This window comes from Psittacula echo (assembly GCF_963264785.1).
Source record: "Psittacula echo genome assembly, chromosome: 5".
Taxonomy (NCBI): Eukaryota; Metazoa; Chordata; class Aves; order Psittaciformes; family Psittacidae; genus Psittacula; species Psittacula echo.
In genome coordinates, this window is record NC_137739.1 from 84,521,042 (window position 1) to 84,548,745 (window position 27,704).

The 27,704-nt window shown below is 39.5% G+C and overlaps 1 protein-coding gene across 1 annotated transcript in view; it reads left to right on the forward strand.

Moving 5' to 3' along the window:
* The window catches only part of MADD (MAP kinase activating death domain), a 54,515-nt gene that overhangs the window by 16,328 nt on the left and 10,483 nt on the right, over positions 1 to 27,704 (forward strand). The window contains exons 15-30 of the mRNA XM_080619040.1: positions 1,296 to 1,397; positions 3,820 to 3,922; positions 4,465 to 4,651; positions 4,825 to 4,975; positions 6,156 to 6,362; positions 14,016 to 14,113; positions 14,650 to 14,733; positions 15,940 to 16,098; positions 16,787 to 16,895; positions 17,886 to 18,006; positions 19,344 to 19,449; positions 21,340 to 21,450; positions 22,339 to 22,446; positions 22,530 to 22,694; positions 23,818 to 23,890; positions 24,856 to 24,962. Coding sequence (XP_080475166.1) covers positions 1,296 to 1,397; positions 3,820 to 3,922; positions 4,465 to 4,651; positions 4,825 to 4,975; positions 6,156 to 6,362; positions 14,016 to 14,113; positions 14,650 to 14,733; positions 15,940 to 16,098; positions 16,787 to 16,895; positions 17,886 to 18,006; positions 19,344 to 19,449; positions 21,340 to 21,450; positions 22,339 to 22,446; positions 22,530 to 22,694; positions 23,818 to 23,890; positions 24,856 to 24,962 — 1,991 coding nt within the window. The remainder of the gene's footprint in view (positions 1 to 1,295; positions 1,398 to 3,819; positions 3,923 to 4,464; positions 4,652 to 4,824; positions 4,976 to 6,155; positions 6,363 to 14,015; positions 14,114 to 14,649; positions 14,734 to 15,939; positions 16,099 to 16,786; positions 16,896 to 17,885; positions 18,007 to 19,343; positions 19,450 to 21,339; positions 21,451 to 22,338; positions 22,447 to 22,529; positions 22,695 to 23,817; positions 23,891 to 24,855; positions 24,963 to 27,704) is intronic.

A 27,704-nucleotide genomic window follows, 5' to 3' on the forward strand; every position in this document is an offset into this window, starting at 1 on the left:
GTGCCCCTCCTCACTGGCAGAGCATGAGACTGAAAAGTCCTTGATCAGCGTAAGCATTACTTAGCGACAGCTAAAAACATTGGTGTTATCAGCATTGTTTTCAGACCAAGTTGAAAACACAGCACTGCACCAGCTACTAAGAAGGAGAAAAATAACTGCTACAGCTGAACCAGGAACAGTTGTCAAACTGGTACCAGGTCTCTCATATTAGGAGCCACAGGACTTACTTACCTGACACTGCTGACAACTATTGTTTTGTGTATCCTTCAGAAAAGAAGGTTATGTGGCCCTTCTGTCATTTCAGGGCATTTCAGGGCACAGATCAGAAATTCTTCCAGTTGCATTTAAACAAATATGTGTGCAATGTTATGAAGTTGGTACAAAAATAGCATGCTTTCCATGCTACCCTGGTGTGTGTGTAGGTGCTAAATTCAATTTCATGACTGTGCTCATCTTCTTTCAATTATATTTTAATAATAAAATCCACAGGAGTGGAAAACTAATTGAGAGGTTTTTAATGCGTGAAAGAAGATATGACCAGTTGAGTCTTGCAGTATAATGGGCAGCAGTGCAAGAAGTTTGCAGCAGTGGGGAAAATATATTGGATGTTTCTTGTAGAATGATTGTTATTAAAATAAGGCTGCAAAAAAATAACCAAAGCAAATTTAAATAGTATGCTGACGTTTTAAATGAACATCTTGAAGTGTTATTCAGCTCGTTGATCTACATGAGATGCTTTCAGGCTGTCTGCAACCAGATGATAATGCGTTATTGTATTCTTAAGATCTGTCTGTACTAGGAAGAACTTTTGTTTCCTCCTAATAAATGGAAAGCTTCTATTTTAAAGCATGCCTTTATGGCAGATTTAGTGTTTCACAAGGCACAGTGCACAATCCTCTCTTCAGAATTGCATGTTTTGGACATCTTCCATCATGTTTTTTTCTCACATGGCCCCTGCTATCCATTTGATCCAAAAAGGAAGGTCAGACTAGAAGACACAGGTGATGTGAGGTTACCTCTTTAAGTGCAGGAAGACAGGTGGATATTGCTGTTACATTTAAGACTCGAAGATGAACCCGCAATGATTATAACATGAAAGCTAAGAATTTAGAATTACCTAATTACAGATGTGGTTGTGACGTAAATGTGATGATGTTAAGCTTGTGAGACTCTGGGGTAATAAAGAACTTAATCTTTAAGGATTTAGAATAAGAAGGTGAATTGCAGGAAGTTTAGGAAGCTTGGGAGTGTGCAGTGAGCATTAGGCATTTAACTGTTTTCTTCCTTTCTCATAGGCAGCCTGTACAGAAACCACAGCACAAGTTTCAGTTTGTCCAACTTAGCCCTACCAACCAAAGTCGGGAGAGACAAGAATACTCCCTTCCCCAGCCTGAAAGGTAACCATGTTCCCCTTTGTCTTCTACAGACTTTACAGTTCTTGTGACTTTGCAGTATGAGGTCTTACCCCTAACAGGAATCCCAAGGGTGACACATTTGGTAGTTTGGCTAGTACCTGTCTTAAGTCTCAAGACAGGGAATTGCCTTGATAGTTCTCATTCAGACTTCTTCCCAACAATTGGGCTGGGAGACTGGCTGGCACAGGTCTAGCCTGTGTTAACAGATGCACTTTGAATATTGGTTTATATTTTGCTTTGGTTTAATTTTAAGTAATCAGTGTAAAAATATAGGAACCAAGGGGTAGGTGCTACTTTTGCACTGCCACTATCTGCATGATTAGCCTTAGGTAACTTGTTAGAGCATTGCTGCTGCATTTGTAAGTGGGGATAGTGCCAAGCTGCCATGAAGTCTGAAGTTTATGTGGGTTTCAAAAGTGTTTATAGCCTTTTCAGTTCACTAAGCAGAAAATCAGATTATAACCATACTTCAGCTTCAGAGGGAAGATCAGTTCCTAACTTATTTGCACAGTCTTTTCATTGGAACATCTCCTGTTTGTCTGCAGTATCATTAGATAACTTGTCTAAATGGGCACTAGAGAAATGACTCTCTTACCATAGGGAGTAGGATGTCCTGGTCATCCTTGTATCACATGTAATAACAGGAGGGTGACTGAGCACATGTAGCTATATTAGTGTTGAGACCTTTACAGCTGCTAAAATGGGGAATGGTTTTACTTTACCTTTTGAGTTACTCTGATTAGAACTTACTGCTTTTCTTTTAATATGTTGATTTTATTTTTCATTTATTTTTTTCCTCCTCATCATTTTAATCGGTAAAGATTACTTTAATCTGGAAGTGGGAAGGGATGTGAATGAAGGTTGGTATGATGTTTTGCTGACCTTTGACCTTGTAGAAACAAAGGCCCAAAGCTGGGGTTTGTGTTTCTGCTTTGGACTTTGTTTTTGAGACGAGTAACCGTTCCCTGTGTGTAAAAGGAGGAGTAGCAGGACTGGTAGGGTGAAAACACTCGCAGAGCCTCTGCACAGCTGTTTTGCACAACCTTTTACCAGTTGGTTATGTTTTCATGTCCAGTTGTACTGGATAAGAAACATACCTCATATCAGGGTTATTTCCATGGGTAAACTTAATGACTAATTCCATGCATTGGAAGAAAACAGTGATGGGGTTTGCCATTCCACGTTCATGCTTTGTGCCTTGTCTTCTGCACTTTTGTGTTCTTTTCCTGACTGTTGTAACCTGCAGGGTCTTTAATGTTACTGTGCAGATATGAGGATGGGATTTCTGTAGAGTAGCTCGATCTGTTTTATGCATGTGCCAGTGTGTGTGTGTGTGTTTGTGTTCATTTACGTGTGCATGCTGGCTCACTGGGCCTCCCACTGAGCACTTCACTGGTTTTTAAATGTTTTTGTCTCTGTTGTACAGGTATAAAATTGCTGCATTAACTTGTTCTTACCAAACGTGTGGTACCTTGTGTCTCTAACTGTAATGGGAAATGATGCTGGGACTCCATCTCATTGCTGCTGTTTGACCACTTTCCATCTTCCTTTTTAATTTTGATTTCATGCACCTCCATTGATATTTTTTCCTCAGTGATGCAGATGTTTTTGATAGTGCCCTTGAAATACAATATGTGCAATAATGTCCTTGAAGATGCAGTACATTAGTTTCACAATGCCAAATTTCAAGTCAAGCTCTATCTCTAACATTAATTAGGCTGGCCCTTGTTGTCTTGGGCTTTCAAGCATCCTTCCTGCTCTGACATCATTTGGGTTTTGTTTTGAGGGAGGGCTGGGAAGAAGCTGGTAGTTGGATTCTTTTGATGCTGATGGTGGGGAGTGTAGATATTGTAGTGCACTACTAATTGTATATTTTGTGTCCCAGTATTTGGGTTAAATACTATAATGGAGATTATTACTGAAGCTGGCCCAGTAAGCAATGAAGGTGGGTTCCCTACAGCATGAGCTGTGCATGATATAACGATTTCCAGCATTCCCTATGCCTGACTTTGGGCTACCTTTCTCACTGGGTAACCAGTACCACATGATCTATACTAGTCACCCCCAATGCATTACGCTTTTACATATAGTGACTAATTTGAAGATGGTTCTTGTTGTGGAACTGCATGCAGAGCAGCCAAACTTTTCCTGCCTTTCACCTCCTGCTCCCATTACCATCTTCTCTTTTTCTCTCTGCATTACTCCCATTACTGTTTTCTGCCGATGTGTGATGCTAGAATATGATCTACGCTGCTGCTTTTTTGGAGTTTCCATTTTGTTTGAAGTCTGTTACCTGTAATCCAAATAGGTGTGTTAGCCAACATTAGCGTTGCTTGTTACTGTCCTGGGATCAGATTGTTTTCCTCCTGCCCCTTCCTCTCATCCTGTTTCCTCTCCCACTTAGGAAACAGACGTGCCCTTGTGGATCAAAAGCCTTCAGTCATTAAGCACAGCCCAACAGTGAAGAGAGAATCTCCATCGCCTCAGGGACGAGCTAGTAATTCCAGGTAATACTTTTCATTACTTTTTGAGTATAAAGGTTATTAGAGTCATGTCATACTTGGCTAATGTTTCTTCAGAAGTTTAGCTGTTGAAAACTAGATAGTACTTTCCTGTGGCCTTAAGCTTGCATGTGCCATTGTCCAAGAAGATTTAGTATGGATGTTCTTACAGTTAATAGTGCACACGTGTAATTTTCTCTGCTCCGAAATGTATCCTCTTTCTGTCTGAGATCCAAAAAATTCCCCATTTTAACTCAGTATTTATTCTTTATAATTGAGTCTGTTCTGAGAACAAGGCAGTCTAGCCAATGGTGGTGCAAGTAAAAATTACCTCAACTGTGCCTGCGCTTTCTCCTCCCTTGGAGGAGAGCTTGGGTTGTGTGCAGTTATGTTAGCAACAGGCATAGCTAGATTTGAGCTTCTTCTCTTGTAAACTTAGCATTGGTAGGAAGTGCATCTGTATGTGTGTCCTGGCCACATCTCTCTTCCCATGCAAGCCAAGGTAAGCAGAGGACTAACTTTTGCCTGCTTCCTCTTAAATCCACCAGTGAGAACCAGCAGTTCCTGAAGGAGGTAGTACACAATGTTCTTGATGGGCAGGGTGTTGGCTGGCTGAACATGAAGAGAGTCCGACGTCTGCTGGAGAGTGAGCAGCTCCGTGTCTTTGTACTGAGCAAGCTGAATCGCACGATCCAGTCAGAAGAAGACGCTCGACAGGATGTCATACAGGATGTGGTCAGTGGTGAACTCCGCAGGGTCCTCATACCTAGTGCCTGCTGAGGCTTAGTTTGTAGAAAGTCTTTCTTGAACTGCTTCCTAAAAGCTGATGTTTCAGCAGTTTTGGGATTTATGTTCTTGAGTTACTTCCTCAATTGTGAAGTAGTAACACCAATGGGTTTTCATTGCAGGAGATCAGCCGTAAGGTTTACAAGGGCATGCTGGACTTGCTCAAGTGCACTGTGCTGAGCCTGGAGCAGTCGTATGCAAATGCTGGCCTGGGAGGCATGGCTAGTGTTTTTGGCCTGCTAGAGATAGCACATACCCACTATTACAACAAAGGTAAGAGGTGTTTATGAGAATACAGTGTTTATGAACCAAACAAAATCCCTATTGTAAAGGAAGCTGTTTTGTGGCTTCTGATGTTTCAAAGAGTTTAGAATAGGTGAGAACTGTACCAACGTTACTGAAAGCTTACAAAGCTTGCAAGCATTTTCTTGCACACATGTAACCAGACCAAAACAAAATAATGGCCATACTGATATTTGATTGAAGTTATGCAGCAAGATACAAAACCCAGGTCTTTTACTGATGAAGTAGAAATTCTGAGAGTGGGGACCTTCAGCTAACACTGTCCCAACCACAGTTTTGGGAAGTTATTGCAGGCAACCTGAATAGGGAGGGAGATATTTCTAATGTGAAACTGTATGAGACTTGTGTCTCACCAACCACCTTGAGCTAAACAATAATTCTTATATCACTAAGTACTTTTTTGGGGGAAAGCCTGAAAATACCTCTTTATTTCTCAGCTTTTTCTTAAATCTGATTCTTAATGCAAAATAAGAAAATGCATGCATAAGGCAACAGAGAAAAGGATGACAAGAAGCCACCTCTGTCCTTAACATCTGACTCAGCTTTAGTCTCAAATGATGAGAAGCTATTTAACCCATCATAGCAGAGAAGTAACGTCTAGTAAATGCTTTATAGTTGGTGTTCTAGGTGACTTGGATCAGGGAATTATTGGAGAATGGTGGGGGAGCTCTAGTTAATAGTGTTTTGGTCTTTTTCCTAACTGAGGTTTCAATTAGTGCTACCCGTCAAAGAGGATTGTATTTGTCATCTTTGCACTGTGAGAGGAGCTTGCTTACATTCCAGAAGTGATATTCTTGGTGGTTTAGGCAGAGTTGTTTAGTTTTGCAAAGCTCAGCAGAGGAGATAGTACAGCTACTGTGTCAAAGAAGATTCCTAGGTTGCAAATACACAGGAAGGAGATAGTTTCAGTATCCCTAAACCAGCATTCTAGCTTTCTCCTCTGCTGTTTTCACCACTGTGTCAGACTATCTGCAAGCCATGGTGACCTTAGCGAACAAATGTGGGACTGAGCTGTTTCAATGCCAGGCTGAGTGATGTAGGTGAGACCATCTGTCTCATCTTCCTTTTCCTGCTTTCATTTCTTTTTACTGATGTTTTTTCTTTCATTTTCTTTTCCCCCCAACACTTTGTTTTTTTTTTTTCTTTCAAGAACCAGAAAAGAGGAAACGAAGCCCAACGGATGGATCTGTCACTCCAGTTGGCAAGGATCCTGCATCATCTCCGAGAGTGGAGCCAAAACCTGTGATGCAGCTGCCGGTACCTCAGCTGATGCCAAAAGCACCAAGCCCTCCAGGCAAAGGGCCAAGGGAGTTTGACACAAGGAGTCTAAAGGAAGAGAATTTTATTGCTTCCATTGGTGTGTATTGTGATGCATGTGAAGTGCAGGAGGGACTTCTCTTTTGGCATTAGGTTCTATTTGCATTCTCTCCATTTTAACACACTACATTGCTGTTGTAACATGCTTCATTTACACCTTGGATCACAAGGAACAGCCATGTGTTTTCACTCTACTCTTGGATAAACTATCCAGGACAGTTTTCTCTCAAAAGCTTTCTAATCTGAATTGTTTCTGAATTTCATTACATTATAGACAACTTGATATTTTGCTCTGTGATTGATGTTTTCAAGCAACAGGAAGTGGCAAAAGGGAAATGGGAACAGCAGGTCTTTGGAAAGGGCAACTGTAGGAAGGACTACATGAAACAAAAGTTCTGTAATTGCTGACTACATGTGGGTTATATAGAGTGCATCCTGATAGAAGTGGGAGCCAGGATCTGCTGATTACTAATATTAATAACTGCCAAGAAGATTTTAGTTGCAGTGTTGCAGTTTCAGTGAGCAGGACTGATGGATCTTCCTTCTATGCAACAGCAAATAGAATGCGTGTCCTTCTAAACAGCATCTGCTAGGCTGGTCACTGGAAGTTTTCCCAGTCTAATTTCTTAGCTGGCATAGTTTTTCCTTACGTCTGGGAAAAAGTTAGGGGTAGGTTTTATGAGAGAAATTCTTTCTCAACTCCAAAAATAAGTCATGCTGAATTTTAGACATTGCTTCTTATAGCCTGTAAGAATAACCTTCTTATATTTTAAAGTAACTTTTTAATGGAATCATTGTATGAAGGATTAATCTTCTAAAAGCAGTGTGCTACTGTCAGGCTGTACCTGCAGTATGCGGCATAAGACAAGGGAATACACGGCAGGAATGCAGACATTCATCTTTATACCCCTATAACAGCTGCAGGCTGAGTGGTGCTGAGTCCTTCTGAACGGATACTGAACCCCTCTGACTTGATTTTCTTTCATGTTTCAAGAGGAGATCTATGGAGGCAGTTGCTCAGGAGCCAGTCTTGCACTCTATTTGCAAATCAATCAGGGAGCTAAAAGAGGTTCAGATTTGAAGCACTTGAGTGTAGTGGTTTTGTTTGCTCTGGGTACTTTATTTCTTTTCTGTAAAAAAGGGAAAAAGGAAGGTATGCTTCTGACGCAGCTGAGAATAGAACATGGCAATGTTAACTACTGTTGCCAGAATATTATCCTTAAACAATTTGCAGTCTTCAAGGGCAGGCAACAAGTAAATTCCTGTTGATGGTTCTGATGCTCTAATGATTTCCACTTGTCTTCTCTAGAGTTATAAGAAAGGTATGGTTTTACCAAATTGATCAAAGTTTGAAAGGCTTCAGTGATTTTTTTTCCTGAAGCTTTTATTCCTCACTGGTTTCGTCTGTCATCAAAAGCCATGAACTAGTGTGTAAGTCAGTCTTTAAGAAATTCCTGCAAAAGGACATGTAGTGTCCATGTTCATCTGACCCTTGAGATCAAGAAGTAAAGGGAATTTCTCTCATATTGTAGGAAGAGAATTTAAAGCTGCTTGGCTGTTACAATTTCTTTATGGTCTGTTATGGAAGCTTCAATATAAGACAATACTTCGGATATACAGGGCCAGAGTTAGTCATGGGTAGGCTGAAATTTCTCCTATAATGAAAAGCAGACTCTCATTCAAGCTAACTTCTTTCCTAAAGAAGCATTTGGTAAACAGTTACACATTGCTGAAATGAAGTGTTTGTAACTAATTCCATTTAAACAGTAGACAATATGTTTTTACTGAAGATGATGCAGCACTGGAACAGATTGCCTGGAAAGGTTTTGGATTCTCCATGTGTGGAGGTAGTGGACACCTGACTGGATGTGGTCCTTTGGCAGCCTGCTCTAGTTGACCCTGCTTTAAGCAGAGAGGTTTGACTAGATGATCTTCAGAGATCTCTTTGAACCTCAGCAGTTCCTTGATTGTATGAGGTTGGGAGGGTGCTGACAGCCTCAGGCTGCAGATTTGTAAATAAAACTCTCGATGACTCTGTTGATATGGACAGAATAAAATTGAGCTGCTACCCTTTTGACTTAGTTACAAGAGGAAATAGTAGAATGGAAAGTAAGTCATGAGCATATGGAGTAACATCATGTACAGCACTGTCTGCAATAGTCATACGCAGAGTGCATGTTGACGTATCTGCATGTCTGAGATCTAGAGAATGGTAGCTGTATGTGTGCAGTTTCCTTGTACTACAGGAACAATGGCCAGGAGGGTCACAGTTTTCCAAAGTTCAGGATGGATATGTTCCTGCTTCTTCCTTTTTCTTGTTCATTTCCCAGAAGGTTTATTGTTTCTTCTGTACCTCTGAAGTATGGAGGATGCTCCCTTGTAACAAGGAAGGCTGTTGGCATTCAAAATTCTTGTTTCTGAGGTGAAGAGTGATGGATTTGTATCTCTTGAGGATTGATCTTGGCTGTGCTTTAATACCTAATTGCTTAGCTAGGAAATTCATTATGAAGATGATGCTTCTGATACTTTATTTCCTGAAAGATCACCACTCATTTGTTTACTTCTGAAGTTCTTGTCTTCCAAGATTCATGGTCATGGCTTGGAGTGTTGGCCTTTTTTTGTTAGGATGCTGGTGGCCTTAAAGTTGACAGTTAATAGTGATTAGTTTGGTTTATTACATACTTGCAGAAACAGTCAGTACTTCCTGAAGTCTCCAGTTCTGGTCTTGAAAGAATTATTTAATGCTGGCAAATCGCTCCATTTTGACACTTTCTGAAGCAGAAAAAATTGTGCTACCTACTTTGTCTGCATCAGCTCCACCTTGGACCTGCTGTCCTCTTTAGTTCAGGCTCATGTAACAAAGTCAGGCACAGTATTTTATGCCCCTTGAGTTTACTTGAGGTTTTCCTTCTCTTACTTGACTAAGTAGGCTGTTTTTAATGTGCTAGGATATACTCTACCCTGAATTATCAGGCAAGTCAGCTAAAAGTAATTCAATGGCAGTTATTGTGGCTTTTTGTAGTAAAGCCTGATGGACTGAGCACTTCAGAGGCCAGGTGTTTTCAAAGCCCTTTCAGAAACCAAATTCAGTACATCCTAAAGAGATTGTTATCTGTGTCACTGTGTGCTCAGCTAGATAAGCCTATAGGATGCTGTTTGGATCCAAAAGCAATTTTATCCTGTCCATCTGTGTACTTATGAAAGTTGAAGGAACATCCATCAATCATGAAGCAGATACAGAAATCACCTGGATGGCAGCTGTTTTTCTAGCTATCTCCTTTGCTACCTTTGCCTTGCTCCCGATACATCTAAAGCTATGGGGCTTTCCTCTACAATTTTAACTCATTCCTTTTATTTTATGTATTTATTTCCTCAGTAGAGATTTTGCTAAATAGACCTTTTTTAGAGCCTTCTGCCACTTGTAGGGTGGGATGGGCTTCTGACGTGCTTCAAGTGACCTTTTATTTGCTCAGCAACTTTCCTTGAAGAGCAATAGAAAACAATATGCTTCCCTTTCGTTCCCTTTGCCACTTTTAGATTCTAAGAGTATTTCCCTCTGCACCATTAAAAATGCTAGTGGGAGAGGACAGTCCACAGCACTCAGTCAGTTCAGCATGTCAGTTTGTAACGTTTCCTTTGGCCAACAGGCCAGCACCTGGAATGACCTGATGTTTCTGTTCAGGAAAGATGACTTCAGTTCAGAGGGTTGAGGAATGTGACAGGAAAATGAAAGGGCCTCACGATTTGTCTCAGGGCTAAGCTTCAAATGAAAACAGTGCATGTAGATTTTAGGCATTTTCTCTTTTCTCTGCATTGTATCCTCTTACGGAATTCCTTGACTCAATTGCAGTGCTATGACCTAACTTGAATTTTGGAATTTGGCATTAAGCATGACTGATACTTCGCTCATTTTCTTCTTCTTCCCTATTTTCCATTCTTTATACCCTGATAGGAGCAAGTGGATGCAGAGAAGTTCAGCTTTTTCCATGTCGGACTAGTTGATAGGCAGAGCCAAGCAGTTATTGTGAATGCTGTCAGGACAAAAAACTTCTTGTACTTGTAAACTTTGTGGTATTTTTTAAGCTATAATATTGGTTAAATATTGTGTTAATTTACACTTTTTAATTTTCTTGGAATTGCTGCTGCTGGTTTTGTGCCTTTTCCTTTCAATGATACAAGCTGAGGACATGAAAATGTTTCTGTTAATCAGAGCTTCTGTGATGCCTACATTTGGGAGGAATAACTGATAATCTCAAAGGCCTTTCTCAGGAAAGGTGATTAATTGCATTATATGTGTTCATAATAGCTGGTTTTCTGTAGTTGGTATGAAGTTATCTCACATTTGAACTCCATAAATGAGAGATGATGCTCGATCAGTGCTCGATACCTAGCATTGATTTCCTGTAAAACGGTGTTAATTAACCCTTCACTCGGCAGTTGTTGGGAATTTCCTTTTTTTTTCCTTTGAGATGAAAGGGGTGGGCTTTTTGTTTCCATTTTTTGTCCCCATTTTCACCTGTCTGACCAGCTGCTGACTCTTTCTCTTTCTCTCCTGCTTTCAATGCATCTTGGGTAGAATTGTGGAACAAGCACCAGGAAGTGAAAAAGCAAAAAGCTTTGGAAAAAACGAGTAAGGAATTTAAAAACCATAGAAACTGACTCCTCCAGCCTCCCCATAACTGCCAACTCCCCAGGTGCAGGGTGAGCTTGCATCTCTGGCACACAGTTTTTATACCCACCACAACAAAGGGCTACCAGGCAAGCCTGTGTTACAGAGGAGACCAAACCGATTTGTTTGCCCTGGGGAAATTGTGTTCAAATGTATCTTCTTCTTTTTTTCTTTTTTCCTTTTTCTTTTCTTTTTTTCCTCCCCTGAATGTTGCCTTCTTCAAAGAAGGGGAAGCGGATATTCTGCATCCTCATCATGTCAGATATATATGAAGGATTTTAAGATACTCCTTCTCCTTTCTTTAAAGTTAAAGACCCTTTTTCTTAACAAGTCTTTGACGTGAATAGATTGATTTAATGTTACTGGAATGAAGAATTCACTGTTCTTTCAAGCCATGGGATAACAAATTTTGTTTCCTGGCATCAATCATGAACAGTTTAGGACCACAGTCAGCCTGCAAAAAGAAACACTTCTGAGGGGGAGAGAGAAGGTGTATGTGAAGAATTGTATTTAGTATAATAGACTCATAATAAGGAATCAACCTGATTTTGGTTTTTATATGCCATATTAAAGGAGTTATTATTAAGTATTATTAAATAGTGTGAGGCTGTTTGCAGAGTCAAAATAGTAGCCTAAATCTACACAAATCTTAACATCTACTGAAATACGTTGTTGAATAAATCATCAACTATATATTACATGCAGGTATAGTACAAGGTTTTGCTCTTTTGGTTATTGCTGTTGTAAATAAGCGCATATGACAGGGCAGTAGCTAGTTTATAACAACCGTGATGTGGTAGGTGTTTCCTAACAGAAGTGGTTTCTACTTTGCAGAGCTGATGCCCCTTTTACAGACTGAAGGTTTGGGAGGATTAATAGCTAAGATGAATGGGTGAAAATTCCTGACATTCTTACTTGGCCTGGATTTGCTACCTTAGTTTTAGGCTCCTCAGTTACATCCTTCAGTTAAGTACAAATGAGCACCTGGAGTTAGTTCAGAGAGAAGGATGAAAATGGGGCAGCTCTGCAGTGCAGCTTATCACATGTGATTTGCTTTCTGCTAAGGTAGGAGTGTGTGTGGGACACACATAGCACGTGCGTGCACCTACTCTCCCAAACTGGGCCTTTCAGGTAGGTGCCTACATTGGGAGGGTTAAATTGAGGTTTAGGTGTTTTATGTGTATTGGACATACAACTCCATAAAGAAGGGAAGGGGAGGTTTGTAAGTGCCTATAAATCGATAGCGACAATGATGTGATTGTGGTTATTGTGCTCCTTGAACTCAGTTACCACTATTGTCCCACTGTCAAATCCCTGAACTGCTTCAGTCAGTTCCACTTGCTTTAAAAGTCAAATTGCCAGAAATATCTCTGAATTATGTGTTTGGACAGGGAGCTCTTAAATTGCTAAAAGCAGACAGCTGCAGGTTAGTATTTCTGCAGTAGCAATGAGATGTAAAACTTCTGTCTGCATCATTGTTCAGAAATAGAAATGGTGGCCTTTCAACTGAGTGCAAGTAAACCTCTAGAGGTGAGCAATGTATATTGTTGTAATGTATTGGGATATTATAAAATATTGGAAAATTAGATTCCAAATTCTTAGAAAGGATACTTTTAGGTATTTTCCTTTTTTCTTGTAAATTTGGTTTATACTTTCTCTGTGTTAGAATCTTTGATGATTTGATTTACAGTAACTAAGATGTGGATTTAGAGGCAGAATACTATAACAAATGAAGAACACTTTCTGTAAAACACTTCAAATGGAGAATTGGTGGTGGAGTAGTAAGTTGGTATGGTCTGCACAGCCCGCTTATGGCTTTGCTATTCATGAGTTTACATACCATCTCAAATTCACTCCCACAAATCTTTGTATATTATCCTTCTCTCTCTCTCTCTCCTCCCTTCCCTTTTTCTTTCCTTTTCGCTGTCTTACCCTCTCTAATATTACATATAATACAAACATGTTCATAATTTCCAGGTTGTTGTGATCAGTGGCTTAGTTTGCTTAAGAAATACTGGATATAGTCATGGGTACATAATGCAAATATTGCAGCTGCTGATCATGTCTTCCTGTTACTGAATAGTTGGCAGATATGGATATGGCAGAAGTGTTGCATTCAGCCTCTTCCCCTCTCTGAGAGTAGTGACATTCTGTGTACAGTCTATAACACATTCTTTCTTTGCCTTGTTATTTAGCTCGTTCAGTGCTTATCCAAGTTTCTTTTCAGGCCCTACCTATCCATCATTCTCTTTTCTTTCTGCCATCCCATAAGAGGACAATAGATGATGTGATTCTAGAATTGCATGGGAAACTGAACATAAAGTTCTCTGTTCTTGTTCCCTTTCTTTGTTTTGGATCAGCGGGTTAATGAATGCATGACTTAATGCTTGCTGTTTCCCTCTCTCACTACTGACCTATGTGACTGTCAACTCTGGAGAGCCATTTGTTAGTGTAATTGAGGAGTGTTGTGAAGTACAGCATCATCCAGGCTTCTGCCTTGACATTCTTACTGGTGTAACACCAATTGTCATTTCTTAAGTCGTTTCCTTGTGTTGCCTGATTGGAGATAGTTGCTGCAGGCAACCTAGCAAACTCAGTCTAAGACTTGGAGCAAATTAGCTGTTTTGATTTTAGGTATCCTTTATTTTACCAAGAATAAAGGAAGTGGCTTCCTAGAGTTGAATGGCAACTGCTCTGCATGGGTTTTTTTTGTAACTGGAAGCTACTTGACCTTTGTGTGTCCTGTTTTCTCTCTTGAATGACTAACAAGGTACTGTTTAGTGATAGTCATTCCTGGACTATGCCTTTGGAGTATTTGAATTCAAATTAACTTTTGAAGAAGGGCAGATGTGTCCTGCTGGCCTTGTTGTTCACAGTACCAAGGAATAAAACAAGTAATTAAATCCAAGGAATGAGAAACCAAATTGGTTTTCTTGGTACTGTTCCTGCTTTCATTCTGTCACCCGCTTTCTGCTGTAGTGTTCTTTCTTGGTACAGTAATGGTTTACTTTTTCCTTTGTTCAGGGCCAGAAGGTGTGAAACACTTTGATTTGGGAGAAACGGATGAGAAGAAATCCCAAATCAGTGCAGACAGTGGCCTCAGTTTGGCCTCAGGTTCTCAGGTTAGTGGCTCCTATGCTTGCTTTATTTATGTGGTAAGAGAAACGATTTGACTTCTCAGGTTTGAGCATTCTTGAAAGGCTCATTATGTAAAATTCCTTCTCCATTTCCTGGATTGGATATTAGATTGGATATTAAGAACCATTTCTTCACAGAGAGGGTGCTCGGGCATTGGAACAGGCTGCCCAGGGCAGTGGTGGAGTCACTGTCCCTGGAAGTGTTCAAAAACTGTAGATGTAGATGAAGCTACATAAAAACATGTAGCTGAGGCCTTCAGTGACATGATTTAGTGGTGGGCTTGGCAGTGCTGGGGTAATGGTTGGACTTGATGATCTTAAAGGTCTTTTCCAACCTGGCTGATTGTATGATTCTGTGACCCCATGATCTTTTTGACATGCAGGCAGTAGTTCCAGTGTGACTGGCTAATTAAACCAAGGGAGCATAAGGAGTGTGATTCAAGACCTAGAGGAATGGGATATTCTCTCCTTATGGTAAAAACTAATGTGACGTTTCTTCCTCTCCTGTGTATTGCTTGCAGAAGAGTGATTTCGACTCTCTTCCCGGCGGAGGACCAGCAGTTATGGTCCGAAGTACAAGCCAGGATTCTGAAGTCAGCACAGTGGTAGGATGTGGCCAAAGTGAAATCTTAAGTCATTGCTTGCTAAAGTGGGGGAGAACACTTCATGCCTACATTCTGTGTGGTATGGCTGCATACTGTCGTGCATGCATAACGTATGTCTGTGAGTTCTTTCTTCAGATCTCTGGGCGTGTGGCAAGCATGGGTGTCAGAACCTAGCGCTTTGTTAACAGATTGCATCCTTCATATTTGGTGCTTGTTGCTGTTACATATTCCTACATATTAGTGTATTTATGGAACTGGTGGTTTGCAGTAATTCTATAAATATGCCTTAGTTGTGTATAAACCATCTATAAAGAATAATGTTTAAAAATGTAACCTGAGAGCAAAAAAAAGAACAAACTTTCTGACATATTACCTCAAAGTACTTGAGTCATATCAAATGATGTCTGCTTGCTAGGCCCTAGAGGGAAAGGTAGCAGCAGTGCATTCAGTAAAAAGAGAATGAGGCTTCTCCCTACCACGTGTACCGACACAGATTATTCCAGGGACAAAACCCAAGGAAGTGTCCTTTTTGCTGTTTTCCATCTCTCAAACTTGCTGCATACCTGTGAATATCTGGCTTTCCAGGATCTTTTCTCAGCCTGTCAACAGGAATAATACTTTGATTGTCTTTCTCCAATGAGCACCGTATTCTATTGGATGTTGTACCAGATAGAAGAGGGGTCTAGAAGAGCAGGTTAATACTCAAGTATGCCCTCCTCCGAGCTCAAAAATTCCAACACAAAAATTAAAGCACAGGAAATTCCATTGGAACACAAGAAAACACTTTTTTAGTTTGAGGGTCGCCAAAATGTTGTAGCTGTTTACCCAGAGATACTGTGGATTCTCCATCTGTGGAGGTTTTACTAACCTGACTACACATGGTCCTCAGCAACATACTCTTGTTGACCCTGCTTGAGCCGGGGGACTTGTCTGTGGGTTATCTAAACAGACCCCTTCCAGTTTAAACTGTTCTAAGTAGTTCTTCCAGTCTAAGCAGCCCCTTCCTAAAAGGGCTTTCTGAGTCTCTCTTCATCTTTCTTTGCAGAGTAGGATTTGATAAAAGATGATGTTACTGAAGGAGAAAAAGCAAATATGGCCTTCTGTTGTACTGCTGCTTATTTTGTGCCTGAAGAAGAAACGTTTTACATCTTTTCTGTCTTCAGTGTCTTTGTCTATTGAAGGTAACTGCTTTATTTTTCTCCACAGGTTAGTAACAGTTCCGGAGAGACATTAGGAGCAGACAGTGACTTGAGCAGCAATGCTGGTGATGGCCCCAGTGTAGAAAACGGTGGCAATTTGGCCGGATCCAGAGGCACTGTGTCAGACAGTGAAATTGAGACAAACTCTGCTACCAGCTCCATCTTTGTAAGGGCATTGAGACTTTCCTTTTTTATTTTTATGTATTGTTTTTGTTTGGTTGTTTGCTTTTAATTATATCTATTTTTATTAAATCTCTTATTTACAGTAATCACTTCAATGTGTGGGCATGTATAGAAGAGTATCTCTGATTCTCTTCTACAGGTTAATCAGCAGTGATTTACAATATTAAAATATTAAAGATGTAATTTTATATGGACCCATGTACCTCTTCTCTTTTTCCATGCAATACATGGCTCTGAGAATAGTAGATTCACATCTTGCGTGTTACAGGCTTTAGCAGTATCTAATTCCCCCTCATTCAGTATTTCTCTCAACCACATGGATGTTTAATTGCCTTTCAGAGGCAAAGCAACGTCATCATCAAAGCAACATAATATGCGACCGTACCTAAATAAGAGGGACAGATTCCCTGTTTCTTAGGAGCAGCTGTTTGATACAGGAAACGGATGACCTGTTATAGGTTCAGAAGCTGTTTGAAGTGTAATCATAACTTTTAAATACTCTCAAGTGTATTACGGTGCTCTTTGAACAGATTTGTTTGCTTTGTGAATGGGAGAAGCATCCATGAAGTGCAGCTTGCAAACTGCATCCGCTGAGCACAACAGTGGCCTACAGAAAACAGTCCTGCAGAGCAACGAGTTAAATTATTTGATGCCTCTTGTGTTATTTTCAGGCAAAGTCTCACAACGTGAAGCAGAGTGTGAAGGACAGCAAAGGCAGCACTCCAGGGAGAGCTCCAGAGGATGGAAACCAACGTGTCTATCTCTATGAAGGACTTTTGGGTAAACTGTTTTCTTTTTGCTTGGACAAGATGTTTTAGACTGAAGTTCAGGTGGAGCCATGTCTTGGGGCAGGCTGGAATTTTACATTCCTAGGGACTGTTTTTAACCACTTAGTGTTGTCTATGCTGTTAGAATAGGAGGATACATGAGGCCATTCAGAGTAAAGCCAAAGATTTGCTGCAGAGATTGAATAAGCGCATAAGGAGATGGGTGTGAGTGCTGTACTTTGCATATAATGTAGTTTGTCCAAGTCTTTTGCTGGTTTTGCATATAAATTCTTTAAGCTGTTGGAAAAAGGGTTGAAGAACTTATTTAGCTAGGCATGAGAGGTTAAAAAAGTATCACTGATCTTGAAAGAAAGATCCTTCAGCTTAAGTCATTGAACAGAATACATTAGAATGCTAATGGCCTTTGAGTGTATCCTTGGATTAGGAATATATTGACTTTTGTATTTCATCTGGACTTGCTGTTAATCAAGAGCTCTCTCTTCCTGTGTTTTTCATCCTTTCCACTTACCGTTCCTACCTGCTTCGAATGCTGCAGGTAGGGATAAAGGATCTGTCTGGGACCAGTTAGAGGATGCTGCAATGGAAACCTTCTCTATGAGTAATAATCTTATCTTTCCACTTCTCTGTGTGTTTGCTGTGATCTTGTGTGTGTGTGAGATACTCCTATCCCCTTCGGGCAGTGCTAACAGTATATGAAAGAAGATACATTCCTGAAAGAATAGAGATGAGAGAAACTTTTGTGTAAGGGTTTGAAAAGATTATGCTATGAATTAGCATGAGAGAGATGTCTTCTCTTTTACATGTTTTTAAACCACAATATCAGTTTTGATACTGGTTGTGGTTTAAAAGTAACCTTTCTTTTGATGAGGATTACTTGTGTGTTGACTTGTGGTATTTTCAAGGAGTGAGAAGGAACAGGAATTCAAATATTTAGATGGAGTAAGTGGAATAAATGCTCATTTTTGTTGTATACATTGTACAGGCAAAGAACGTTCAACTCTGTGGGACCAGATGCAGTTCTGGGAAGATGCCTTTTTGGATGCTGTGATGTTAGAGAGAGAAGGAATGGGGATGGACCAGGGACCTCAGGAGATGATTGACAGGTAAAGTTCTTTAGTAGACCTCTTTCCTCCTCATTGCACTGGGGCTGAAATAGTATAAAACTTGATAACATACTAAGTTAAGTTCTGCCGAACATATTATTGTCACTTTGTAAACCTTGTCACTGTGCCTCACTGTTCCCAAGTGAGTGTTTTGTCTGCTGGCCAGTATCTGCTGATACTGAAATTGTGTCTTCAGTTGCAACATATATTTTGTTTAACTCTTGTGGAGAGGTTATACTTCATGAGAAATGGCTAATGTAAGCACAATCCCAGTATGAATGGATGGAATAGGCTAGATCGGTAGTAAAGCAAGAGATTTGTGTGGCAAGATGACTATATTCTGGAATAAAGGAAGATGATCAGTGTGTTGACATAAAGTGAGAGAATGAAATGTCTTCAGGAATTGCATCTTGAATTTTCTCAAAATGAAAAGTCACTCATAGGTGTTTTTACTACACAGTTTGTAGTTAAAAGAAACAAAAAGCCAAATAGCGAACCACTCTAGAAATATCCGTGTGGTTGCTTAAAGCTGGGCTACTTTTAAGATGCTGAACTTCACTACCTGTTTGCTTTTTTCCACCCCCTTAGCTCTGGTAACATCTGATCGTTCCTTGCTCCATCTGCCACCTGCAGCTGTACTACCTGCACCCTTGAATCTCTAACTATTCTATGATTCTATGTTCTCATGTAACATAGCATCTGGAAGCCAAAATAGGAACTTGTGCTAGTTTGAAAACTGTTTTTTTTCCACCATCTACTGGTACCTTTCTGGAAAAAGAGAGTGCCTGTGCGTTTCCTTCATCAGTTCACTCCTGCCTTGCAGCTGTATATTAAGTTCTGAAGGCGGGTAGCTCTTGTACTGAGTTTCATGTTCCTCTTCTGGCAGGTGTAATTGTCATGGAGCTGTGACTGATCCAGGAAATGGATAAGCCCAGTGGATTACTGAGAGCTTTCCAACTGAGCAGATGTTATGTACTTCAGCCAGTTAATAATTAATGGGAATGTTTAATTAATAATCTCAGTGGTTTACTGGAAAATGCCCATTTGGCTTTGTGTTTTGGGAGGTTTTATTTGCCATACACTTTACAAATAGTGCTCTATTTGTAAATATCTAATTCTTTATATCATCATATACTTGTAAATATATATAATATATATAATATATATAAATATATATAATAAATATATAAATATATAATTATATATTTATATATAAATATATTTATATATTTAATAAATATATATTTTTATATAAAAATATATATAAAATATATATATATAAAATTTATAAATAAATTATGCCTTTGAGTCTGTTTCAAATCTAGCTCTTCTTGCAGGTATCTCTCCCTGGGAGAGCACGATCGAAAGCGTTTGGAGGATGATGAGGACCGCTTGTTGGCCACACTGCTGCATAATATGATTGCTTATATGCTTATGATAAAGGTGACTTCTTTCTCTTTAATAGGTCACTGCTCAGATTTAAGCAGAATATTTTGTTGATGTTGTCTTGAAACTGTACATCTTTGTCCATGGAGCTCAGAACAGTGAAGTAAAAAAGAATGTTCTAAGCATCTCCTAATCTTAATGAAAAAATGGCTTCAGTACCTGGAGATTCTTTGAGAGATCTTGTCTGAGTTTATGCAGTTCTATGCCTATGTTCTATGCCATGGGTATGCATATACCTTGCCATTTAAAATAGAAGTGTATTATTTCTACCAGTAACTCTAGAAGCCATTCTTCTTTTTAAGAGTATGGGTTAGAAATTAAATAGAGAGCATCTTCTAATCTGATTTCCTTACAGCTGCAAATTCCAAACATGGGCAGATTGTGAATATGTATATCAATAACTTAACATGAAATTTGCTGTTTCTGGTAAGGAACCCACTTTCTCATTCAGTGGGCCGTCTGTACGCACCTTAATGCTGCAGGTGGCTACTTACAATATATTTCTTTTAGTCTGAATGATTTGTTAGACAGTCCAAATCCTCCCTCAAAGCCAGTGGAAGATCCATCTCCTAAAATTCTTGTTGCATTTAGAACCAGCTTAGGTGCACTGATTTTGCCTGTAGCGGATTTGATGCACTGTACTGTCCAGCACAACAGCTTTCAGTGCATCTTCAGAGATGCTCAAGAGTGAGGATGGGATGAAGAACTGGGCAAAAGAGGGGTTGTGGGGTGGTTTTGTTGTTGGTTGGAGGGTTTTTTTGTCATTGTCATGCTTACTTATCCTCCCTGCCCCATGCTGTCAGTTTTGAGATAGAAGGTGGTAGATCTAGAATTTGGAGCATGTTTAGTTGTATGTAGGATTTTTTTAAGCAGTTACCAGGAAAGCTTTAAGAGGCTAAAGACTGTACCCAAGGTATCTTATCTTAGGGCAGCTTCTAGTAGAAACTGCAAAGTTGGAAGGCCTGCTATTACCAGAGAGGTGAATTCTTCTGAGCTGTCAAGGGAAGCATAATCCTCCAAACCCAACACCTTGGTATATAATTCATTTTCTTGGTTTGGGATAGCAAAACCTAGTAGTTTTTACCTAAAAATTCCTGAAAAATACGATGTTTTCTTTCAACTGCAAAGAACTCTTGTCAAAGAAAGAAAGGAGTTCGATTTTGTTTTGTATGCTCCATAGCATTAAGCCATAATCACAACAGGATTAAAAAGAATGTCCGATCCAGCTTGAAGTCAGCACCCAAGCGTGAGTTTACTGTCTTGAAGCCTTTTGTATCCATGGCTGACGCTCATAATAGCCTTTTGAAAGTGGTCCTGAGGCAGAAATGTTTTGTTCTGAGCTTCTCTGCAGCTCATCTTAGGAGGATCCTGCTGCTGTTTGGGGACTATTTGCAATTGTGTGTTAGGGCCCTGGCCTAGTGACTGGGAAACAGATTGTGAAAGACTGAGAACTGTCAAAGATATCATGCCTCTGTGTCAATATTTCTTGTGCTAAGGGCTGCATAGTTGACTAAATCAACTCTTTGCAGAGGAAGAGGTGGAGAAGCTAGCCTGGCAGGTAGGACTCATCATGTAAGTGGCAACATGGAGAACTGAGGCTTTTGATGTCAGTCGTTGGAAGTGCGGGTAGTGGAATTGCTGCTCTTGTGCAAGACTAAAGCAGGAAATCTGTTACGCACAGTATCAGTTGCCCAGTAGCTGGGAAAATTAGTGTGTGCACAACTTGTGCTTGTACAGCTGGACTAAAGAGACCCTAGCATGCCTGAGCTGCAGAGCAGTTGGTTTGCTGCCTTAGCAATGGAAAACAAGATATGTTGATTTTGGTAGATAGGAGGTGTACCTGTGAGTAGAGAAGAGTCTGTAACTGTCTTGATATTTGCCCTCTAGGTGAACAAGAATGATATTAGGAAAAAGGTGCGTCGTCTGATGGGGAAGTCACATATTGGGTTGGTGCACAGCCAGCAAATAAACGATATTCTAGACAAACTGGCCAATCTGGTAAGTAGAACAGTGACGTATCTGTGGGAGCTACAGTGGAGGAAAAAGATGATCTCAAAATTAATCTAAAAATGCTCTGCAACACTCATTTAAACATATTACAAATAATTAAATTGAATTATTAAATGCTGCTTTCACATGAATAGAATATTATAATATTATATTATGCAATTATCAATTGGAACTGCAATACAAGTATGTATAAACATGACTGTACCACAGCTCTATGTTTTCTTAATACCACTTTCGAGAGTGAGAACCATTATTCTCACTATGACTGTAGCAAGTGTTTAGTCTTCCGTTGGTTTCCAGGTCATTATAAGACTTGTAGCTATCAATCAGTTTCTATACAAAACTGTTTCTACTGTCTGCTGCCGTGCAGAATAAACCTTGCATCCTGTAATGCTCGTTAAGAATTCAGGCTAACACACAAGTTAATAAAACTAGCCAGCTTTTAATACAGCCATCACTAGGGTGAATGCAAGTTAGGCCCTTTGAAAGCTAATTTTTCAAGACATTTTTACATTTGGAACTTAGTTTTATGCACAGAAAGGACACAAAATTATCTTACAATTATTTGTGAAAAAGCAGACCAGTTTACTGCAATGCTGCTGGAACGCAGACACCTCACTACCCCATGCTGAGTGTGGTACCAGTGAGAATGTTGTAAGCTGTGATGACTGAGAGTCACACTTGTTGAAACTAACCTTACCGGAGCATTTTGCTTAAGGCTTTGTCCAAAATTGCCTCAAGTCAGCTGTGTTAAAAATACTTGTTTTTTTCTTCAATTTGTTGAAGATGCTTTTAGTGTCACCTGATGGACTTTTTTCAGTAGATCAGGAGAAATTGGTTTCAAAGTTCATTAATGATTGCATATTTTTTTCCTAGAATGGCCGGGAACTCCCTGTGAGACCCAGTGGCAGCCGCCACATCAAGAAGCAGACTTTTGTAGTACATGCTGGGACAGACACAACTGGAGACATATTTTTCATGGAGGTAGAGACAAGAATAATATTAATGCAAGTAGTAGCATTCAGTAAATAATATTAGAAGTCTTATGTAGTATTTTGTGCTCCCAGGTATGCGATGATTGCATTGTGCTGAGAAGCAACATTGGAACTGTGTACGAACGTTGGTGGTATGAAAAGCTCATCAACATGACTTACTGTCCCAAAACAAAAGTGCTGTGCCTCTGGCGGAGGAATGGTCAGGAGACACAGCTGAACAAGTTCTACACAAAAAAGGTAGGCATCTTGTTTAATACACACGATACTGAGGGAAAACAGCATAGAACAAACAAATCCTGGGTGTGTTATATTCCATGTTTAATCAGAAAATAGCATTCTCTCTCCAGCACTGGTTGCTGGACTGCAGTGGCTGTTAAACAGCACTGACATCTGAAGCTGGCATTAGGCCTTGTCCTTTACCAGAGGACAGAAGTACAGCAGGATGTAATTTAAGACATTACATGTGTAGCTTTTACTTGGGTTTTTTGGTTAGAAGAAGGAAAGCAGCATTACATACTGAGTAAATGCCTACCTTCTCCACTAATACGAACACCCTTTTCTTCTCCTTATCGTTAATTGCAAATATAAAGAAGTAGTTTAAACTTGCTGGGAAAACTCCAGTAACTCTTAGAACTCAGTAACTGCTCCACAGTGACCAGCAAACAAAAGGTGGAGATTTGTAAATGCAAGTATTATATTGAAAGTTTATTACCTTGAGGTATATAAAGAGATTAGAATTCTGCTTCAGAAAATTCCTTTTACACAGACCAAATCATTGTAACGTAGGTCTGAATACAAAGGGAAGGAGGACAAAAGCAGTATGCTACAGCAGTTACTTGGAAAATTAATTGGATGTATCTTGGGTTTCAGATAGAAAATGTTCTTAAAGTTTACTCAGAGATCATGGCTTAACTATTATTTGATACTAGAGAGGTGTGTTGGGGGAAGATGAATTGATCACTTTCATAAGTAAAGTAATGTCAATAACAAAAAGATAGATTATATGAGCATGACCAGTAACATTGATTGCTGGAAGCTGAAAGGGAGTATTTGTGATCCTGTTTTGAGGCTTTTTCTACAATAGGAACCGAGTAAACTTGGTTACATTACTCATGGGCATGTACCAAGCCATGAACACTTCACTAGCTTCTGCTATGAAATTATGTGAAAGACTTTCTCTGTCATCTTGAGAAATAAATACAAACACCATCTAGTAATTAGCTATGGTTGAACTTTTATAGGCTTTTGTTCATTACGCACCACAAGGGGCTTTTCTTTTTGTAGAACCTTTGAATCTTGCTGTTCTTTTTCCTTAGTAATTTAAAAAATAACATTGTATTACTCTTCTTTTATACATTAGTGTCGGGAATTATACTACTGTGTGAAGGATAGTATGGAGCGAGCAGCAGCAAGACAGCAAAGCATTAAACCAGGTACAAGGTTTTGCTTATTGGAAACATTTATTGTTTAATCTGCAATCCAGAAATATTTCTTTTATTAATAACTTCTTTGAACATAATCTCCTTTTACTTGGAAATCTCAGGGTAGTTTTGTACATCTGTGTGTATGTAGCATCCTAAGTGTTCAACTCTGAGCTAGCTGTTGGAGCTTGGAAGAGCTATCATTTTCTTCCTCCTACTATTTATTCAGTTTAAGTTGAGGAGGAGGAGGAAAGACTGGACTTTCACTGAGGGTAGAGGAGGAAAAAGTGTCTTTGAAAGCTATGTTAATTGGACAGTAATGTAGTATTAAAAATGTGTTTGAAAGCCATTCTCCAGTGGTTCTACACAAAGGATAATTTTCTAAAAGTAATTATAAGAAAGCATCTTCTACCTGAACAGAATGATGCTAAAGAAAGTAGATGAAGGTGCCTAGATTGTCATCTATTAATGTTCTTTATTAAATAGTCATTGCTGTAACCATATTGACTTTTTCATTACTGAAAGAATAAAACAATGCTATACAAAATCACCAAGCTCACATGTACTTAAGACTGTGCTGTCTGTGATATTGTGTGATTGCAGTGTCTTACCATGGAGAAATGAAATAAGGCCTTTAAAATGAACAAAAAAAACCCCCAATATGAGCTAAATAAATACAGATTGAGCTCATCCATGCCCCTTCATGTAACCAGGGTGAACTTTGTTATGATACTTAAAAATCTAGTGGTTCTCAGTGTACTGTCATTAGTAAGAGGACTCTACTTCAGTGCTCCCCGCTATTCTTAGCAGTGTCCTCTTGCTATGCACATCAAATGGAAATCATGTTTTTATTGATTTATATTTCTTTTCCCCATGCCATGACTTGGCTGACTGCTTTTTTTTCTTTCTCTCTCTTTCTCTGGATATTTTTGTTTGTTTGGGTTTTTTTTCTTTGATTATTTTTATTACCATCCCAGGCCCCGAGTTGGGTGGTGAGTTCCCTGTGCAGGATATGAAAACAGGTGAAGGAGGTCTTCTTCAGGTCACACTGGAAGGAATTAACCTGAAATTTATGCACAGTCAGGTATGAGGGAAATCTATGAGAAGACTGTGAGCATGAAGCTTTTTGCAGCACGCCTGTGTTTGTGTTTCCTCTTCCCAGAGTATCAGCAAGGACAAGGGATAGCCTGATGGGGGTAAAAAAGCACATGTATGTTTACACACAAACACATGTGCATATATAAATATATATATAATGTGTGTAATAATATACTGAAATGAAATATCCTCAGGAAAGTTATAATCAGCTGAAGAAAAGCATGGATACAGGTTTCAAGTTACTGTTTCTGGTGCTTTGAATTGTCTAAGCACAGAACAAATGGTAGCCAGTATATCGAGGGACAGAAGAAGTGATCATAAGTAATCTAAAGTGCCATAATGCATCACACTGTGAACGTATCCTGATGCCATAAGCAGTGAACCTTAAAGTGATTGAATATTGCCGGTACAGTGTTAAAATTTGCAAAATCATCTGTAGAATTTAGTATGAAAATAAAATGGAAAAGTGGCTTTTGCTGTAATTCACAAAAATAAGTGGGCATAGAGGAAACACAACTACAACTGTCATTTCTTCCTTTCTCTGGATGTTGTTTCTGTTGCTTCCTTTGATCCTTGTTTTTTATTTTGCTTTGTGTTTTTTTGTTTTGCTTATGATATTAAATGCATGTTATGCTAGACAGTAGAATCAATTTTTAGGGGGGAGAGAGAGAATGTGTGTGTGTGAGAGACAAAAAGCTTCTGTCAGTCCTCTGTGGAGTGCTTTTTCCTTTTCTCCTGACTAGACTTTTCTCCCCACACAAGCTTTGTTCTTCTTTGAGGATACATCAGTGTAGATCCCACTGGAAGTGCACGTGCATCTCAAACACACATGCTCAGAATCTTTAATACTTCTCCCAAGGTCACAGCAGCACCATGTGTCTCTGAGTTTTTATGTGCCAGTATAAGGACTGCAGAGCTGTGAACCTCCTTCAGTTTCCTTCCAATCTATTACCAAGGTAGAACCTGGACTACAGCTGACCCGCTGTAGTATTTCAAACCTACTCCCTCACTTAGTTGTAGATTTTAACTTTTTATTGGATCTGCTGAAGTTTGAAGAACTGCAAGAGGAGCTCAGTGGTAGTACATGATGAATTTTCAGAGTCATTGGAAATGTCAGTCTAAAGCCTCTGAAAATTAAACCCTGGTCTTGAAGCAGCAGTTTGATATCATTAGAGATGGATGTACTAGAAATTGCTTTGTCTTGAGGTAAGGACACACCACAGGGGATGTTCTGTTTGTTTCTCCTTTTTTACCTTCTTCCAGAAGTCAAAAATGATGTTGAGCTCAAACAGTTCATCTCTTGAACGGTTTATGGACGTAAGTCTTTTTCATAAACAAACAGGCAGGCACATATACTTTTGCCCTTAGAAAAGACATATAAGAAGGTAGCCATATCGTCATGGTTTCTTAAGTGTAACAGGCTTCATCACAAGGCAAAACCACTCAGTGTTAAACACATAATGAGCACACATGCATCTGTCCAAAGGAAAAACTCCAAATTCTAGAACATACCTTTGTTCTTAAACTTAGTGTCTTTTTTTTTCCTGAAAAACTGGAATAACATTCTGAAATAAACTTTAGGGAAACCTGATACTGAACGTTAGGACCATCACCAGTTGAATTTTGTACCACAGATACTGAGTCCCATGCTACCACACACACTCATAGAGTTCTAGCTTCATCATATCCTTCCTTGGAGAGAAGAGTGCTCTGATTTGCTGTCTGTGACGAAAAGGGGGACAGTCTGTGCAGGTCAGACCCATGAAGTGTGCCAGCTGTCTCCCCCACCTGAAAGATTGTTCCTGCTCTTCATCCGCTTCCCAGTGAGGCTGTAGCCAGATGAGTTTCATTACTTAAGATGGATATTGAAACAAATGTAGTTCTGGAAAATATATTCAATATGTTTAATTCTTGGTCTGTTAGATTTCCATTGGCAGCTGGCAAGGGCATTCAGTGCCAATTAGTGTGCCTAAGACATATCCTTGTTGTTCTTCTCAAAGCAAAGTGTCTAGACAGATAACAAAAGTCAGTCTGTATAGAATGGACAACTGTAGCAGTTATGTAAAGGGCTCCTGCTAGTTGTACCGTAAAGAAAAAGTCCCCTCCAGTTTCCTTACTCTGGGGAGCTAAAGAATGTTTGTATTCCTATTCTAGCACTCATCAGCCAGTCTGCTTGCTTAATAAAAGCTCTGCTATTCTAGATGAATTGTCCTTTCCACTTCTCATATAAACTTTATGGATTGCTCCCTAAGGCAGTTGGTTTCGGAACATGTCTACGAGCATGATTAAACCCAGGATCCTGCAGCCATTTCTGTGTTGAAAAGGGTTTTTTCTGTGTCTGTGGAATTTGTTGGCTAATCAACAGATGCCTGCAGGACCTCATCAGGCGCAGCTTTCTCTTCATCTGCCTCTCCTTACTCCGTATACAGGCCCTGTATATGGAGTAAGGCCCTCATTCCAAGTACTCTTTTTCAGCAATGCAGCTTACTAATAGCAGGGTTTTCTATTGCTCTGCTTGGTTGGATGTCATAGAAATAGTTCATTTAGAACATTTAGAACAGGGATTTCCAATTTTTTATTTAAAAAGAAGAAGTAAATAAATGGAGTCTGTTCTGTCCTACCTGAGAAGATGGAAACATTATGCTTCGGTGTTAGAATGGTGCTTGCTTTCATGAAACTGTTTTTGAAGGCTCTTGATTTGCAGTGTGTATCCTTTCTTACTACCTTG